General features: G+C 33.0%; 2 protein-coding genes across 4 annotated transcripts; both read left to right on the forward strand.

Annotated features, from left to right (window-relative positions):
* Window positions 1-241: 241 nt before the first annotated feature.
* Window positions 242-14,318, forward strand: LOC126718214 (putative disease resistance protein RGA4). 3 transcript variants are annotated; one of them, XM_050420307.1, is made up of 7 exons: window positions 242-3,589; window positions 3,691-3,772; window positions 4,306-4,395; window positions 10,200-10,393; window positions 10,493-10,631; window positions 13,059-13,177; window positions 13,442-14,318. In XM_050420307.1, exon 1 carries the CDS (start codon window positions 280-282, stop codon window positions 3,583-3,585), a length of 3,306 nt encoding a protein of 1,101 aa, XP_050276264.1. In that variant the 5' UTR covers window positions 242-279; the 3' UTR covers window positions 3,586-3,589; window positions 3,691-3,772; window positions 4,306-4,395; window positions 10,200-10,393; window positions 10,493-10,631; window positions 13,059-13,177; window positions 13,442-14,318. The 3 variants fall into 3 exon arrangements, with proteins under 3 accessions (XP_050276264.1, XP_050276263.1, XP_050276265.1); XM_050420306.1 differs by having other exon boundaries at window positions 10,200-10,631; XM_050420308.1 differs by having other exon boundaries at window positions 10,200-10,631; window positions 13,062-13,177.
* On the forward strand, window positions 7,161-9,711 carry LOC126718215 (uncharacterized). Its single transcript, XM_050420309.1, has 5 exons — window positions 7,161-8,239; window positions 8,350-8,627; window positions 8,732-8,850; window positions 8,976-9,189; window positions 9,341-9,711. The coding sequence occupies exons 1-5, from the start codon at window positions 7,191-7,193 to the stop codon at window positions 9,559-9,561; spliced, it is 1,881 nt and encodes a 626-aa protein (XP_050276266.1). The 5' UTR covers window positions 7,161-7,190; the 3' UTR covers window positions 9,562-9,711.
* Window positions 14,319-19,803: the final 5,485 nt, after the last annotated feature.

A 19,803-nucleotide genomic window follows, 5' to 3' on the forward strand; every position in this document is an offset into this window, starting at 1 on the left:
GACACTTGTGAAAGTGAAGGATACCATATCTTGTTTGCAGAGAAAAGAATCAAACATACATAACATAATTGCAGGCCGACACTTGTGAACATGAAGGAGAATATTTTGTTTGTCATCGTTCACAAGCAAAGAATACGTGTGTTATTATCAATGTAATGCAAGCACGCAAAAGCACTTAGTATATATATTGGTTGCTCTGTGTAGTTCGTCCTCCTCACAGAAATTGTTCTCATCTTACCCTCTTCACAAAGATAGCATTCATTTAATTTCCAGAAAGAAATGGCGGAAGGAGTTCTTTTTGACGTTACTAAGGGAATCATCGAGAAAGCTTGCAACCTTGCAATCCAAGAGATTGGACTACTACGGAGTCTCAAAGACGAGATCGAAAAGCTCAATGACACAGTTTCGACAATCAGTGATGTGCTTCTGGATGCTGAGGAGCAGCAACAGCACAACAATCAAGTCAAAGTGTGGCTGAACAGGCTGAAGGATGCTATTTATGATGCAGACAACTTGCTGGATGACATCTCCACTGAAGCTTTACGACGGGAGGTAATGACACAGCATAAGAAGGCAAAAGAGGTACGCATTTTCTTTTCCAAATCAAACCATCTTGCATATGGTTTTAAAATGGGTCGTAAGGTTAAGGCAATGAGGGATAGGCTAGATGCCATCGCAAAGGATAGGGGGTTTCACTTAGATGAACGTCATGTAGAGACACAAGTGGTTGGTTATGGGATGAGAGAAACTTATTCTTTTGTACGTGATGAAGAAGTCATTGGGAGAGACTACGATAAGGATAAGATTATAAAAATTCTTTTGAATTCCAATGTTGAAGAGAGTGTTTTGATCCTTCCGATAGTTGGACTTGGAGGACTAGGAAAGACCACATTAGCTCAACTCATATTCAATGATGAAAAAATCCAAAATCATTTTGAGCAAAGGTTTTGGGTGTGTGTCTCTAATGACTTTGAAGTAGAAGTAATTGTTATGAAAATTTTAGAGTGCACAAAAAATAAGAAACCAGAAAACCTTGAAATAAACACAATGATTAATGATTTTAAGAAACAAATTGAGGGAAAGAGATACCTACTTGTGTTGGATGATGTATGGAATGAGGATCCTCAAAAATGGCAAAGCCTAAAAGATCTTTTAAAGGGTGGAGCAAGAGGTAGTAGAATATTAGTGACTACCCATGACATTAATATATTGGCAAAGATTACCCAAACGGTTCAACCATACATGTTAAAGGGTCTAGATGATGAAAAGTCTTGGTCTTTATTTAAGCGGTTCGCATCTGCAAAAGGGCAAGACTTAGAAAATTCAAACATCAAGGCAATTGGAATGGAAATTGTTGCGAAGTGTAAAGGAGTCCCTCTTGCCATAAGGACTTTAGGAAGCGTATTGTACTTTAAAAACCCAGAAAAAGAATGGTTGTCTTTTAAGGACAATGAACTTTCAAAAGTAGCTCAAAAAGAAAATGATATCTTACCAATACTTAAGTTGAGTTATGATCATCTTCCATCATATTTGAAGCAATGTTTTGCATTTTGTTGTTTGTTTCCAAAAAATTATAAAATTCATAAACCAACATTGATTAAAATGTGGATGGCGCAAGGATTTATTAGATCTTCAAGTCAAAACCAATGCCTAGAAGATATTGGTCATGACTATTTTATGGAATTACTTTGGAGATCATTCTTTCAAGAAGACGAGCGGGGAGATATATTAAAAATCAAAGTACATGACCTTATGCACGATCTTGCGAAATTAGTAGTAGCATCTGATACTACCACTTTTTATTCAAAAGATGAAGACATTCATGAGAAAACTCTTCATGTGTCATTTGATCGAACGTTTCTCTCATTATTGGGAATTCCAGTCTCATTGTATAAAGCATGTGGGATAAGAACATTTCATTTGCCAAGTCAATTACAAGATCCACAAATAGGATTGGATAAGACAACTTATAATTCAATTATTTTTAGTTTTAAGTTCATACGCTTGTTGGATCTACATGGTATGGGTATTGAAACAATTCCAAATTCTATTGGAAAGTTGAATCATTTAAGGTATCTCGATCTATCTCATAATCACATAAGGATGCTTCCTAATTCCATCACAAGATTGCATAATTTGCAAACACTGAGACTAAGTAGATGTCCAATAAAAGAATTGCCTAAAGATATTAACAAATTAGTCAACCTCAGATATCTTGAGATCAATGGTTGTCCGTTGACCTATATGCCACATGGATTGAGGCAGTTGACTAAGCTTCGGACATTGTCACAATTTGTGATAGGCAAGAATAGCTATTTAGCTTTCAAGCATAACAGTGGATTGAAAGAACTCTACGGGCTGAATGAGCTAAGAGAAACGCTAGAGATTAGAGGATTGAGACACGGGAAAGATGCTACATCAGAATCTAAGGGTGCAAATATGAAAGAGAAACAACATCTTCAAGGGTTGAAATTATGGTGGCAAAAAGAAGATGTGGATGATTCCGACGTTGGGTATGATGAAGAGTCACTTGAAGCCTTGCACCCACATGGCCCATCTTCAAATCTTCAACAATTGCATTTAATTAGATACATGGGAGTGAAATTTCCAAGTGGGATTTCCTTGCTTTCAACTCTTGTAAACTTTTCCTTATCTAATTGCAATAACTTGCAATATTTGCCACCATTGGATCAATTTCATTCTCTCAAAGGTCTCTCTCTTGAATTCTTGAATGATTTAGAGTACATATCAGAGAGAGATTACAATAGGGACTTATCTGATTCTTTAATCCTCCCATCTCTAGAGAAACTCCAAATTCATAATTGCCCTAATTTAAAAGGATGGTGGCAACAACAGAGGGATTCTATTGAGAAGGTCAATAATCATTCACTTCCTTCATTTCCTCGTCTTTCCAACTTATATATCTCGGTATGCCTTAAGCTAACATCCATGCCTCTCTTTCCATATCTTGAAAAGCTAAAACTGGGTATATGTAGCTTGAAGCCATTGGAGCAAACAATTTCAATGGAGGTGATAAACATGACAACCTCAAGAAATCTAATATCAACCTTTTCTTCTTCTACCCTTGCCACTTCCTCGTTCATCCCTCTCTCCAAATTAAAGTCTATGTCAATTGAGTATATGGTAGGAACCCTACCCAAGGAGTTTATGTGCAACCTCATTTCTCTCCAAAGTTTAACGATAAAATATTGTTGTGGTCCTCTCCCTCTCTCTCGACATCTCACTGCCCTTCAGAATTTGAGAATTATTGGTCATAAAGAGTTTGATTTAACAAACGATGAAGATGAGATGGAATGGCATGGTCTTCAGAGCCTTCGCCACCTAATGTTCAACCATCTTCCAAATTTGGCCACTCTACCGATGGGGATTCAACATCTCACCGCTTTGCAAACGCTTGAGATTTACTATTGTCAAAGTTTGATGGCTATACCGGAGTGGATCTGTAACCTCACCTCTTTGCAGACACTAAAAATTCTAAGTTGTCCCATCTTATTGGAAAGATGCAAAAGGAGAGCGGGTAAAGATTGGAGTAAGATTGCTCACATCCCATACTTGTATATATAGTCAGGTACCTATCTAAGTCACCATTACTTTTATCCCATTCCTAGATAGAATATCAAAATTTCAATTTCTTCTACTTCACTAAATTTCCTGATAACTAAATTTCAGATGAAGAACCTACTCCTAGGATTTGGAGCTTAGTAAAACCGTTTGGGTGCTGTAATTGGTCAACAAGTCAACAAACTCAGTGGTAATATCTCTTTTCCTTTTTCCTCTTTTAGATGCTCATAGGATTTACATTCTTTAATGGGTAAATTGCAAATTAAGCATCTAAAATTTAGGGGTGTTTAAATTTTACATCCTGAAATTCCAAAATTTAGATTTTATCCCTAAAGTTTGAGGGTATTTGGATTTTACATCTTAGCGTATCAGAATTCGGATTTTACCCCCTAAATGTTATGAGTGTTTGGATTTTACTCTCTAAAGTTTGAAGATGTTTAGATTTTACTCTCTGAAGTTTCAGAATTTTGGATGTAAAATCCAAATACCCCCAAACTTGAGGGGGTAAAATCCAAATTCTAAATTGTCAATATGTAAAATTCAAACAAACCTGAACTTCAAGCAATAAAATCTAAATTTTGAAACTTTCCATGCCATTAGGAAAATGAATATGTGAATTTTCCCAAATCTATTTCTTCATTTTGGCAAATTACATCTTTGTATCTTGAACTAAGTTGATGAGTTGATCTGTTTTATATGCTTCATTTCTCGCTGTGTAAACAGAGTAAAATTGGGCACAAAGTGATATCGGGGTAATATTGTGGGAAGAATTAAATTTGGCAGCCATTTTGCAAGAACTAGCTAGTCATGCAGGTATTCCGTTGATTCAATATCTTGTTATATATGAACTTCCAACTTGCTGTTGTATCTTCTGAATTTTTTTTTTTTTTTTTTTTTGGGTGAATACTGTAATGTCTACAAATAATGAGTTTTTATTAAAAGCACTGCTTAATATATAAATCAACTGTTAATTTCTAATTGAACGGAATATGTTTCAAAACCAAAGAAACAGAGGTTTCACCAATAATCAATTGATATACATTGGGAATTCAATAACCAACAACATGATGGCATTGAATTGATATACATACATATATACATACATACGTGTGTGTGTGTGTATATATATATATATATATATATATAGAGAGAGAGAGAGAGAGAGAGAGAGAGAGAGAGAGAGAGAGAGTTGGATTCAAGTTACATCTAGTGTAACTCTAAGCGATATTACACCACTTAATAACTTATTATTAGATGCGAAGTTTGACAAATCTACCATTGAATTACATTATATTCATATACTCTCTATGCTTGCAAAATTTCACAGTGATCAAAGATTAATAGTCATGTTATCAATTAATTGTTTGAATTCAAGTTTTTGTAATAAAAGGTGAGTTTATGGATCACAAGGTAAATAATATCCAATTAGTATGAAAATTGGCATGCATGTTAAGCATATATAGAACAGGTAATGCAACGGTGCGATTCTTAAAATATGAATTTAATAATAAGTAATTGGGTGGTGTAACATTGCTTAAAGTTACACCACCCAATAACTTGTTAATGAATTTATTTTTTGAAAATTCTACTGTTGGATTACATTTCTATATGTTCTAAACATACATGTCAATTTTCATACCAACCGGATATTATTTACCATTCAATCCATAAACTTATCTTTTATGCATTTAAACTACAAAAACTCAAATTTATACAATTGATAGATGATATGACTATTAATATTTAATCACCTTGAAATTTTGCAAGTATGGAGAATATACAAAGATAATGTAATCCAACGGTCGATTTATCAAAATTCACATCCAATTAAAAAATATTAATTGGTGTTACATTGCTTAGTGTAACTCTAAGAAATATTACACCACCCAATAACTTATTATTGAATTCATATGTTGAAAATCCAATCGTTGAATTACATGTTTTATATGTTCTTAACATGGCTGCCAATTTTCATGCCAATCGGATGTAATTTACTATTCGATTCATAAGATCATCTTTTATGCATTATTTTAAACTACAAAAATTTGAATTTAAACAATTGATTGATGATATGGTTATTAATCTTTGATTACCTTGAAATTTTGCAAGCATAAAAAATATACAAAGATAATAAAATCTAACGGTAGATTTGTCAATTCACATCCAATTAAGATATATATATATATATATATATATATATACAAGGTTGTCAAAATCGCGATCCGGATCGTAAAATCGCACGATTTTACGATCCCACCTCACCAAAAAGATTAAAATCGTAGCAGGATCGCAAAAATGTTAGGATCGTTTGTAGGATCGTGTAGGATCGTATAGGATCGTAGGATCGTATGGGATCCTACCGATCCTACCGATCCTACCGTTAGGCTTTTTTGGCTTTTTTTTTTTTTTTTTTTTTTTTTTTTTTTTTTTTTTAAATGGGATTCATTTGGGTCATTTGGGTAAGTCCAATGAAATAATGCCCGGCCCACCTAAAGGTCCAATACCCACAAGCCCAATGAATTAAAGTCCTAAATTACCCCTCTCTCAAAATAAAATCCCAAAAAAACCTATACTACTTAAGTTAAGTTTTCAAACAAAACCTAAATATTTAGAAACACTTAAAAGCTTCAGCAGTCAACAGACTCAACACGCACGACGCACCTGCTGGTCCTGCTCCCTCCCGCGCGCCTCCAGGCCCTCCACAGTCCGACTCCCCTGTTGTCCGACTCCCCTGTTAAAAACCCAGCACTCAACCCTCTCAATGGTGAACTATTGGTGCTCTCAATCTTTCTTAAGTATTTAGAAGCATTCAAAAACCAGCACCTCAGTCCCGCACGGTCGCACCTGCTCAGTTCTCTGTCAAACGCTCCAGAATGCAGCAGCTCTGTCCCGCGCGCCATTGCTGCCTTTAAGCTTTCTGGTAATCTTTTTTGGTAGTTAGTACTTATTAAGTTAGTAGTTTATCATTTATTTGCACTTTGATAGCTTGATTCCAGATTGTTGTGTTGTGTTGTGTTGTGTTTATGTTTTTATTTTTCTATTTTGTTAACTAAATTAAGTAAAATTTGAAAAATTAAGAAACAGAGTCTTTAGTATTTGATTCTTTGAGAAATATTAGTAAACACAATTAGTAGTTTAGAATTGCACATAACCTGTTTGATGAATTTTCTGTGTGATTTTTTTGAGCATGCTCTGTATCTTGGTGTCTTTTTTTGCAGCTCTAGTACAAATATACAATGTCTAATTTGGCTAGAAAGAAAATTAAGCGAAAAAATGCACCAGGAAATAGGTCTGACTTGGGATGGGAACATGGTGTTGAAGTAGGTTCAAGGCAAGTTCAATGTAATTATTGCAAAGAAATTCATAGTGGGGGTATATATAGGCTGAAGCATCATTTAGCTGGGACTAGGAAAAATGTTTCAGCTTGTCCTAGTGTGCCAGAAAATGTGAGGGAAAAATTTGCGACTCTTTTGTATGCCCAATTTGAAGCATCTATAAAAAAGAAAAGGTGGTATACTATAGAAGAAGAGGATGATGGCAATGATGATGAATTAGTTGAAGTACAACAACCACATTCATCAAAAGGGAGGGGCAAACACATAGGCTCCATGGATAAGTTTGTTACAAAAAATAAGCAAGTAACAATGAATCGTGTGTTTAAAAAAGGAGAACGTGATCTAGTGATCCAACAAATTGCTAGATTCTTCTACACTAGTGCCATCCCTTTTAATTGTGTCAAAAATCCGGAGTTTCTGCAAATGATTGATATGATTTCAAGATTTGGGATTGGCCTCAAGCCTCCTTCCTATCATGAGATTAGGGAGACATGCTTGAAGAAAGAGGTAGATTTTACACAACAAATGCTTGAAGAATATAAGGTTGAATGGAAAAAAACAGGTTGTTCAATTATGTCTGATGGCTGGTCTGATAAGAAACGGAGATCCATTTGTAATTTTTTGGTGAATAGTCCCAAAGGAACCATTTTCCTATACTCTATAGACACATCTAACATATCTAAAACAGCTGAAAAAGTTTGTCAAATGTTAGATGAAGTTGTCGATAGGGTTGGAGAGGAGAATGTTGTGCAATTGGTGACTGACAATGCTGCTAACTACAAACTAGCTGGAGAGATGTTGATGCAGAAGAGAAAGTGCCTGTTTTGGACTCCATGTGCTGCCCATTGCTTGGATTTGATACTTGAGGATTTTGAAAAAAAGATTAAGGACCATAAGTACACAATTGCAAAGGGGAAGAAGATTACAACGTTCATATATTCTAGAGCTATGGTTTTAAATTGGTTGAGGGATTTCACTAAAGGGAGGGAATTGATTAGACCTGCTGCCACTAGATTTGCAACATCATATTTGACATTGTCATGCCTTAATGAGTTCAAAGGAGAATTGATGGCAATGTTTTCTTCTGAACAATGGAGGTGTAGTAAATTTGCAAAAACAAAAGAAGGGAAAAGAATTCATGCCATAGTTATGGATAACAATGGCTTTTGGCGACTTGTTGTCAAATGCTTGAAGGCCGCAATACCCCTTTTAAAGGTGCTTCGCCTGGTTGATTCTGATACACCTCCAATGGGATTCATTTTTCAAGAAATGGAAAAAGCAAAAGAAGAAATACAGAAAAATTTCAATAATGTTCAAAAGAGGTAACCATTTTATTTATATCTTCCTTAAATTTACATTTGTTTTTAATTCATTAGCTTATTAAATATATATTCTTTTTTTTTAATATAATATCCACTGTTTTAAATTGTAGTTACAAAGAGATATGGGATATTATTGATGATCGATGGGAAATGCAACTTCATAGGCCTTTGCATGCTGCGGGATACTATTTGAACCCTTCTATTCATTATGATCCTTCTTTTGATCCGGGTTCAGATATTAAATTAGGACTATATACGTGTCTTCAACGAATGGTTCCAGAAGTTAGTGATAGGAAAAAGATAGATATGCAACTTGAAAAATTCAAACAAGCAAAGGGACTCTTTGGTATTGAAGCTGCCATACTAGCCAGAGATACTAAACAGCCAGGTAACAATTTTGTTTTTTGTTTTTTGTTTTACATTCAAATTCATCTTTATTAATTGTAAATTTTATTCTTAAGACTAAGATATTATAATTCATATATGTATCAGCTGAATGGTGGGACTCATATGGAGATGACTGTCCTGAATTGAAAAAATTTGCTATAAGAATATTGAGCTTAACATGTAGCTCATCTGGTTGTGAAAGAAATTGGAGTGCGTTTGAAATGGTAAGACCAAATGACTTTGGTATATTATGACAAGATGGTTTTCCATTTTCTTTCTTAGTAAAAGTTTGTTTCTTCCCCCCTCCCCTGTGTTTGAGAATTCTCAATTAAAATTATTACAACTATAGGTACATTCAAAAAGGAGAAATCGCTTACACCAGAAAAAAATGAATGACTTGGTCTTCGTTATGTACAACTTGAAGATAAAACAAAAAAGAGCTAAACCATTGAGTACAAAAGAAGAAATTGGTTTGGAGAATTTGTCTTCTGATGATGAGTGGTTAGCAGCAGATTCTGTAGATTCAGAAAATGATAGTGCAGATTTTGATGAAGACAATGAAGGTATTAATTTATAACTTTAAAGCCTTCCTTTATAGCTAATATTTATATAAGTTATCAATGTATAGTTTGAATGTGTGACCACTAATCACTAATTTACATTTGTATACTTTACTTATCAAAAAAATTTGTATATTTTGGTTATCAATGTTAGGTGATGATGAGGTTTCAAGAGTTGCTGCCAAAGGAAAAAGTGTGCTAGTTCATGATGTTAGTGATGAATTTCATGAGAATGATGATGGTTCTAATGATGATGATAGTGATCGGCCCCCACCTGGATTTGAGAGAGTTAGGGATTTCGATGATTACACCATGGATGTTGATACTAGGAAGGATATAGATGATGAAATGAGATATGACAATGATAGTGACTAGATTAGAAGAACTTTAGAATGGGAATTCTCTTTTGGATTTTATATTTGTAATTAGCTAGTTTACCTTAGATTGAGAATTCTCTTTTTGAATTACATATTGTAAATTTGTAGTTAGCTAGTTTTTATATGCTAACTAGCCTAACTTATTTTGGATTTGGAACTTAGAATTTGGAAAACATTTTCCATATGTGTAAATAATATTTTGGTACTTAGTTGCTAATTAAACATGTATTGAACTTTTTAGATATATTATGTCAAAAGTTAAATATATTTTGTTTCGTTAGAATAACATAAGAACAATGTAGTGCGTGTAAATTACATTTTATGATGCAATTTTTGTTTTTTAATGGATGAATTCATATTTTAAGTGATTATATAACATACAAAGTCATTATCAATAGGATTTTTGCTTAAAATCTGAAAATAGGTAGGATCTTACGATCCACGATTCGATCCTACGATCCACGATCTTACCTACCTCCAACGATCCTACGTAGGATCCCGATTTTGACAACCTTGTATATATATCATAAGAGAATAAATGATTATTTATTTCCTTCCCAGCTATAGTAAAACATATTCTTGACACTGAATAGTCATCACCTTTCGGTTTTTAATAAAAATTTCTGTTGCTTGTAGGAGCCCTATCGTTCAGTTAGGGGATTTAGCACATGTCTGGAAGCTTCATTCTATATATATATATATATATATATATATAAACGATTTTCTGGAATTGGCCTGCAAGGCGAAAGTGAGGCCTTGTCTGAACCAAGCTATAAATGAGAAAGATCAATGCTCTTTTAAACGTGCACTTCCTCTTCTCTTGAATGATGGTGAGCACTCTTTCGCTCTCTCATTTGTTGTTTGTGGAGATTTTCTTTTTGGGTTGATGTAATTTTTATTTATTTTTGAGGTGGGTATGTCACTTTTAGTGAGGATTGCCTTAAGATTGTAGATACTGGGAATTCATCTGTGTCCCATCTTAGCACAAAGATGCAAAAGAAGTGCGTGAGAATTTCCATAAGATTTTGTTACATCCTAGAGTTGGTTGGAAGTGAATCCATTTCAGAGGTAAGAAAACTCATCTCTACATTTCACTGTTTTTCCCTTTCCTTGATAGAAATCAATATCAAAATTTCTTCTTTGTTCTCTCCAAGAAATGGAGCTTAATGAAAACTATTTTCTCTTTTTCGGCCTGTCCCGACTAGTTTCGGCTTGAAATGAAGCCGGGATGATTTTTTTTTTTTTTTTTTTTTTGCTATTTTTTTGGTTTCAACAACTCAAGTGGTATTAGCATATTCGTTCTCTAGGCTTCTCTTTTTATGACCCAACCTGGGTCCACCTTAACTCATTTTCTAAATCCTGAATATCACTCATATATTCATCTAATGAGTAATGCTATAATCACAAACTATTTTACAATATTTTTACAAATGTTGATGTGGTCAACCTCTTATTAGTTTTCATCTAAGCCCACAATTAATATCACTTTTTTCATTTTCCAATAATCACTCACCATATCAACAGTTTATAAAAAATTTTGTAAAATAGTTTGTATCTCTAGCATTATTCTTCATCTAATATAGATCCATACCTTTCAAACCAATGGCCATAGGCCTATTAGCGCATTCACTGGATTACTTGGATTTGCCCATTTATAGATCTAATAGTAAAAATATCATATTTTAGATTAGGTATTTAATTTTGTCAATTATAATCCCAACAATGAAACAATTCCAATTTGAGGCATCAATCCATCTTTATTATTCATTTAATTTATTCTTACCATAACAGAACATATAAAAAGTGAAATTTATTGATTAAACTATGGGGCTTATTCATAAATCATTTTAATGGCCATTAAATAGAGAAGGTAGAGAGAAACTCTATTTAGAGAGGAGTAAAGTTTCACTTAAAGTGAGAAAGTGATTGTCAGAAAATTGAAACCAATTATCTAGGTGAAACATAATGTTTTTTTTAACAATTTCTTTTCTATTTTTTGCTTTACAATATAGCGTACAAATAATGTAAGTGAATAATAAAGATGGACAAAGACTTCCAACTGAAATAGTTCCATAAGTTTGAGACATTAATCGAAAAAATAAAAAAAACTTGAGACATAATTTGAGATAGAGTATATGTTTGGATACGGATGAAAAGCAACGCGTTTTGTATCTGCGTATCCTTTTTCTTTTTTTTTCTTTTTTTTGGAGCCATGATTTTTGACTTTTTTGTCAGTCCACTGTTCACACAAGCAAAATAAGCGGTGGATTGTGCACACCTGTGGGTCCCATGCACTGTTTATGAGACCCACAAACCTCACTTTTCAGCAACTTTTTCATTAAAAATGGGTCCCACGGTACTATTCACACATTTAAAAATTATTTTGCTATAGTGTTTTCAGTTTTCAGCAAAATAAACTGTATCCAAACGGACGAGTACTAAAAACTCTGGTCTGATTTATTATATAATTTCCCTTTCTTTTTTAATTATGACAATATATACTTCCATGAATAGTTTAAAAATGCCATGTGTCATTTTTATATAAACAATAAATATAAAATCATCTTTCTTACAGATGGATTTGATTCTGTTTTCTGAGGTGTTAACAATCCTTCTTCTAATCACAATTATCTAGTTAGATATAATTTGTGAACTTATGATTAGGCTTTGAGGAATTTATTTATGAAAAAAGGTACAAATATGTCATACTTTCACTAAAAATAGTTAATGCAAACTAAAGTGTTTGAGTATGGATTGTATTTAGTGCTCTTCTGCATTAGACACAACACATATACGACATGTGTCCTAAAGTGAATATATATCGGCCCGTATCCCATTTAATGTATAGGAACATTGAACGGAAACCAAACCCATAATACTTTACAAGTCTATCGTGCCCTACTTAAATACTCCAATTTACAAGACCAATAAGGTCTGTCACGCCGTGGCCCAACAATTAATGTACATCTAATTGATTTTGCACTGGCCAAAAAATTGGATACCATCAAAACTTAGGAATTGTACAAGATGCCACGGTATCCCATGGCTAGCAAACATATTTTTTTTTTAAATAATAATTAAAAAAAATATGTGACTGAATTTTTTTTCTTTTTTATAATTTAATATTAAAACAAGGAAAAGGAATCTGAACCCTAAATGCTATGAAAACGCAAGAAAGTGCCAACAAAATTTACAAAGCTCTTGGCATATCTATGATTTGGATTGGATTTGGACAAGTTAAAAAAAGAAAAGAGAAGAAAAACCATAAAAAGTAAAGAGTTAGAAAAAATTAGGATAAAATTAAAAAAATAAATAAATAAAAAAAATCAGATCCAATGACAGAAAATCAATTTAGTTTTAAAACTTTTTGCTAGCTATTGCGTCCGTGCAATTCCTAAATCAATCATTCATGGCCAAATGTTCCTATGTTCCATTCTTCCCTTGTAAAGGATCTCTCTAGAACTCATGTTGATATTAATTACTTGTTCTTTTCAGCAGGAAAAGCTAGCCAAATTTAGTCTTTAACGATGAGGATGAAGATGGCAATGACGTGCTCGAGCTCAAAGAAAAACTCGGTGCCTGTAACCTTGACTCATGTCCTGATCAATCAGCTGGTAAATGCTACATGCTTATATTTGTGTTTCCATTTTTCTTCTTCATAAAATCAATTGCAAGAGAACAAAATACAGTTATGTACATTGATAGAATTTTTCAATGTTACAAGCGTCAACTAAAATTTCTACTTGAGATGCAGCAGAACTAATTAGTTTCTTGTGAATTTATCCATGATCTTTTAATACGAACATTGTTTGAGTGCTTTTTCTGTTAGTATTCGTGAGTAAAATTTCTCTTTGTTTTTATGCCTGACTGCCATGGAGATTGAAATGCCTAAACTACCAACCAAAAAGAAAGAACCTAGCAATTAAAAGGGCTGCTGCTGCTGCACAGAAGAAGTCCTTGGCAGCTGTTTTGGAGATATCTGATGATGATGAAGACTTTGAGCTCGAAGTTGTTGCTGTGCTCCAGAAACTGGGAAAAAGTGAGAAAGATGAGGGCATCTCCATTCAACAAGAAAAGTGGTTCGGTGTTGGGCAGGGTTGGTGAGGAAAATAAGGCAACTGAAGATGAAGAAAATTCGGGTTCTGCTTTTATTTCTGCCAGTAATTTAGAAACTATTGAAGTTGCACCAGCAAGAGCAAGACCTCAAAGGGTGAACCGCAGGCAGACAAGGTATGTGTTGAGTGACTCTGAAAGTGAACATGCCACTGAGGATTCCGACTTTGATGAAGAAGAGGGTCTAAAGTAGTTGTTCTGTTGAGAAGCTGACTGAAAAACTCTCATGGAAAACCCTTTTCGCTCCATTAACATGAATTTAATTAGTCAATTTATTAGTGAACAAGAGAGGAAATCAGCAACATTAAAATTACCTTCTGGGGGGCAACAAAAAGAGGATCCTATCAACTTGTTTCGAAATGGGAACCAAATCTCTTTCCCCTTGTAATGTACTCCTTGACTCTTGGTTTGTAATTTGGATAATCTGCTGAACTGCATTCCCTGGCAATGATCTTTGTCTATTGTGATTTGTTATGGGCAAGGATTTTCTTTCACCTTGCAATTCAACAATTACATCTCACTAATATCATAGAAGTTAGAATGCCAAAAAATAAGTGTAATTGGTTCATAAGAATTAGACGATTAGCTTGCATGTTAGAGGAGGGCGAAGTGCACAAACTGTATCAAATAATATGTCTCACTTGATTGATATTCTATCATATATAATGGAATGTGTCTTTAAACTTAAACCTCCCTTTAGTGCAATTACTCAAGAAATCAACAGAGTTAATGGTGGTTTGGTGCTTAAACCAAAACTCTTATGTGCTGAAATTGGAAACAACACACACGAGAATATCCACAACACATTTAGAAATCCAAATTGTTAGCACTATTATGGCCTTGTGCTCTTCCCGGTTTAGTGGACATGTACAAGAGAAAACCTTTTTACTCTTGCTAGAAGCGGTACCACTCCTATGTTCACAAAGGTGAAGTTCCTTCTTATGCCCCTGTTACACAGACATTTATGATTTATGATTTATGAACTTTATTAAAAGTTTAAACCCATCCTCAATTTCATCGTAACAGTCTGCACTAATCCATCTTGAATGAGACACAAATTTAGTGCTCTTACTAACCACATATCAATAGCTTGTTGTTACCCTTTAAACCTCTTAGATATAATTAGTTTGAGGTTGAGTTTCCACTATTGGTGATTCTCTTAAAAGAAGGGTTTAGTCCCATTCCAATAGATGTTATCCTTACCAAGTCTCGAGACACACTTCAGTAAAAGACTTATTTTATATATAGAATTACGTAGGCAATGGACTAGTCCAATCACATTTGACTTGCCTTACGTATTCTTGTCTTAGACTTTTAAGTCTAAATTTACTTTGTATACAACTCATGTATATCATATGCATTGTGGTTTCACAACTATAGTACAAGGAATAGCTTACTATGGTCGTGGCCACGACACTTTATCAAAACCTTAGCCATTTTCTTTCCTTGCCCGTTACCATTATAATCAATGCTCTCAATTTAATTCTATAGTAGAGTAAATACATCTTATTTCTTTAATGCTTACACATAGCACCCCCACATGTAGTGATTATCTAACTAGACACAGATATTATCACTCACATCAATAATAGAATTAAACTTGAATATTCTATACAATAGATATTTATCACAATTAAGTACATTCTAGTGATTAACCTCAAGTTTTAGAAATTTTGAAACTCTATATACTGTGAAGGCAATGTCTAGTTTAGTTCCATACATGATACGCAACATGAACTTAATTCACTAGCAAACTCGAGTTGTGCATCCGCCCTTCCAGTAATTTCTTTATTTATTATTGGAATCAGAGTGTCTTTGCCTCTTTAAAGATATTAAAATCTAAGAAGCAAATTCTCAACACTAATCTCAACACAATGAGATAACACAATTCCCAATAGAATGAGAAATCACTAATCTCAACACAATGAGATTACTCAAATCTCAACAAAATGAGATATCACAAATCTCAAAATTAGATTAATATAGTGCACATCTCCACTATATTTCTTTACTTGATTCCTATTCATAAAAGACTTTCATTTAATTAATTAAGGAAGTACAAACCCACAGGTCTTTCAAGAAAACTTCCTTACCAAAATCACTATTTAAGAAAGTCACTTCATATCTATATGATGCATACTCAAATTATATGTGGAGACACAATCCAATATTTCATTATTGATCCTTGAATGTTCAATTAATGAACTCACTTGCACTCTCTTTATTTCACAAAGAGATACTTTCAAAATAGGATCATCACATGTGCTTGATTAAACTTGAGACATCTACCACACATAACAAAATTTAATCACAATTAATTTAACATCCATCGATGTTGATTCTCAATACCTTTAACAAGTACATCTTTGATACACATTAGCATCCTTATGAGTCCATGACTCTTTTGAGGGTTATATCCCCACACTTCTTGGATATCATAATTCCACAATTTGAGTTTCTAAACCCCACAATTTGGGTTCTCAACCATTCCAAAATTCACATATATACACATACTGTAATTACATATATCAAAATATAATAATAGAATATAGTGAATTTCTTTAAAATTATATGAATCGTTTTAAAGATATCAAACTAATAACACAAATAATTACTAGTGTATGGATATCAAAATCTATATTTTCCCTTTGTTTCAAACCTTTTACTATTAACCTTAGACCAAAAGATTTTATATTTTATTCTAATACCCACTCACAACTAATTGGTTTTGAAACTAGAGATAGATCCAGTAAGACCCAATTATTATTAAATAATATCGAATCTATCTTATCAGTAATAGCTTCTTACAATAGAAAGCTATGTCTTTTACAAGCACAAAGCTTTCTTAAACTTTAGGATCACTTTCCTCAAAGAGTACTATGTTTATTTAATTAGGACTACATTTTTATTAACTTTAATAAGGTAAACAAGAGCTTCACATGAAATAAAAATTTGGATTAAAATCCTTTTTATTTCTCAAACTTTGACACCACATTTGTTCACTTGGTGAACCACATTTAAATCTTTAATATCACTTAATGTGATATTTAACATTGAAGTCATTTACTCGTGTTTAAGTAGGTATCGAGGTATCCTTGAAATCATCTTTGAATTTAAACTCAAAAAATTCAATATCCTTTGATTTCACTTTTATATTAGACATTAAGTATAATTAACTACATATCCTCAAATTTACTCAAAACTTACATATACACTTTATATAGCTCTTTGACTAATTAGTCCTCTTTGGTCTATCATTTTACAAGAGGTTAAACACCCCCACAATTTAAAATGATAAGCATTTGGTCACATTCTCATTTCATAACACATGAAATTCCTTTGAAATGAAACTCTATTATGCACATAGCATACACTAAACAAAGCTTCTTCCCATTGATCAGATAAGAACTTAGCTGATTGCACTCAAGTTTATGGTATTCACCATATCTAATAGAGTTCTCTCTTTCGACTAAACCATTTTATTAGGGTGTATAAGGGACAGCACTTTGGTGTATTATGACATGTTCCTCACAAAGAAGAATATACATTTAGAAATATTCACCATTTCTAATCAATACACCATTCAATTCAAATCATCATGCTGATATAAATTATATCATGCTTTGACATAAATTTCAAGAATTTGAAATTTAAATGTTCTAGTCTAGCATGTCACAAATAAAGAATCAATAATATAAGCACAACCAAAACATATTGATAAATAACACTCAATTTGAACATGTCATTAGTAACCTATCCATTGCCTACTAATGTCTCATACTTGAACAAGACCATTCTTAAATAACAAATTGACTTCTCTTGATATCGGGTGTGTGAAAAACATAGCATTGGTCAAGAGAGCTTCTTGCCAAAACTCAATTTCACTTCAACAATGCACTTTCCATAAACTTTTGCCTTACTATGGATATCCACAAGCACCTTTAGTTCTATGGAAGACTCCTCATAAGTCTTGAATTATGCCTTGTAGTTACACACATGCAACATTGCATCTAAATCAAAACACCAATCAGATGGATTTGTAATTACAGCCATATGAAATATAGTGATCAGTAATGTCCTTAATGACAATTGCTTCATTTGCATTTTCATCTTCATCCTTCTTTTTCTTTAAGAACTTACATTCTCAAATGTAATGGTCTTTGTTTCCACAAAGGAAACATGACAAGTTCTACTTGTCATTGTTAGGATCCTTAGAGTTGTTCTTCTAAAACCATTGACACACTCATTCACATTCAAGTGTTTATTGGTCTTACTAGAACTTCCAAATTTAATATTGTTCACATTCACTTTAGAATCGATGTTAGTTACACCTCTAACCAGACTTTCCTCTTCAATTCAGTGATGTTGTCTGAATTGATCTAAAGTGAGATTTTTTGACATGTTATTTAATGTCTTCACATAGTTTAGAAAATCACTTAGGAAAATATTCACAAACTTTATCACTTTAAGAGTTTAAGTTCCCATCCTTTAGATTTTCTACTTCACTTTATAACATTTAAACATGTCAAAATTTTATTCTTATATCTCAATTCAAATAAATTCGCACAAATGCAAATATTCTAACAAAGAAGCTCATCAATCAATTTGAAATTCAAATTGCCCATAAACAAGTAATTCGTACCTTCATTGTTCAAACTATGAACATGGCTTTTAATGCATCCACAATATGCAAGAATCATCACCTTGTCTTGCCAACAAAGAAACTTGTTTCTTTAAGCCAATTGAAGATTCATTGTGATCGATTCATCATTTGAAGAACTCTTCAAATCCAAGCCAATTGCTCTTTCTATCGTGTAAAATTGGATCCATCAAAACAATCCAATTTCACCAAACCATGATTCAACATCTTCAAAGTTGTACCATCATTTACTCCCTATCTTATAGTAAAATATTGTCTAAGATTGTTGGGGATTTCACCAAATTAAGGAGTAATAATGAAAGAACAAATGAACATATCAAGTAAATAGAAATTAGTAATTGACTTGGAGGCACAATTAAATGTTATCCTTAGACAATATTTGTCCCCATACGCAAGTTGCTAAAGGGTTTCTACAAACTTGTCCCCAAGATACAACCAAGTTTTTTGGGTTCTACAAATAGCAATTTTGGAGAATACCAACAGGATTTCTTGTGTTTCTTTGTAACTTACTATTTTCAAGTGAATATTAACCTCTATTTATACCCTTAGGGTTATAACACTTCAAAAGGTACGTATGGAGAGTTAAAATGTTTCATAAAACCATTCACAAGGCTTGAAACCTCTTCAACCTTTCTGAACAGTTACCAGAAAATTCTGCAGAAAATTCAATTTTTTCGAGTTTCAATCGGTTGAGAGGTCCTTTCGATCGATCGAATGCTCTTTTTGATCGATCGAATGCTCTTTTCAATTGATCGAATAGGAATCGAATAGCAATCGAACCATCCAGAAACTCCAAGATTATTTTCTTACTATTTCGATCGATCAAGCCAAAGTTTCGACCGATTGAAAATACTAAATTTCGAATTTTCACTTAGAAAATTCCAGAACTTGAATTTTCACTATAACAACTTTATGAAACAATATTCTCCAAACTCAAACATCATTATTATTACAACCTATCTATGTATATATCTATATATACAACAAAAGTTTAAAAAGATTAATTTCTAGGGCGCAGTACATTGCTGATGGTGATCCCATTTTGCCGAGCTCCCTTCTTCCCCATGCCAAATGCCTCTTTCTTTTGTTCTATTTCGTTTGCCTTTTCAATTTCTTTTTACTTGTCTTTTTTCATTATATTTGCTAACTCGCGGTTAACAAAATGATTTTATCTTTTTTACTTTTGTTGTTTTGTATGTCTGAGTTAGTTACCCATGTGAACATCAAATCAAACTTAACTCACTTTTTCTTTTGGCGTAAGTGCACTTTTAGTCCTTACATTTTGGATTTTTTATATTTTAGTCCCTACATTTTCATTTTACCACTTTTAGTCCCTAAACCAATTAACACGTGTTATTTTCATCCTTTCCGTCAGTCAATAGATGGAAACATCTGAGATGACTAACGGAGGAATTAAAATATTATTAAAAAAGCCACATCATATAAAATAATAATAAAATTTCTAAC

Source organism: Quercus robur, chromosome 3, assembly GCF_932294415.1.
Source record: "Quercus robur chromosome 3, dhQueRobu3.1, whole genome shotgun sequence".
NCBI lineage: Eukaryota > Viridiplantae > Streptophyta > Magnoliopsida > Fagales > Fagaceae > Quercus > Quercus robur.

Bases quoted from the DNA above. Each gene is read 5' to 3' on its own strand.
- LOC126718214 (XM_050420306.1), top strand. From the start codon at position 280: ATGGCGGAAGGAGTTCTTTTTGACGTTACTAAGGGAATCATCGAGAAA.
- LOC126718215 (XM_050420309.1), top strand. From the start codon at position 7,191: ATGGATAAGTTTGTTACAAAAAATAAGCAAGTAACAATGAATCGTGTG. The intron at 8,240-8,349 runs GTAACCATTTTA...TTTAAATTGTAG, and splicing joins TTCAATAATGTTCAAAAGAG to TTACAAAGAGATATGGGATA. The intron at 8,851-8,975 runs GTAAGACCAAAT...TTACAACTATAG, and splicing joins ATTGGAGTGCGTTTGAAATG to GTACATTCAAAAAGGAGAAA.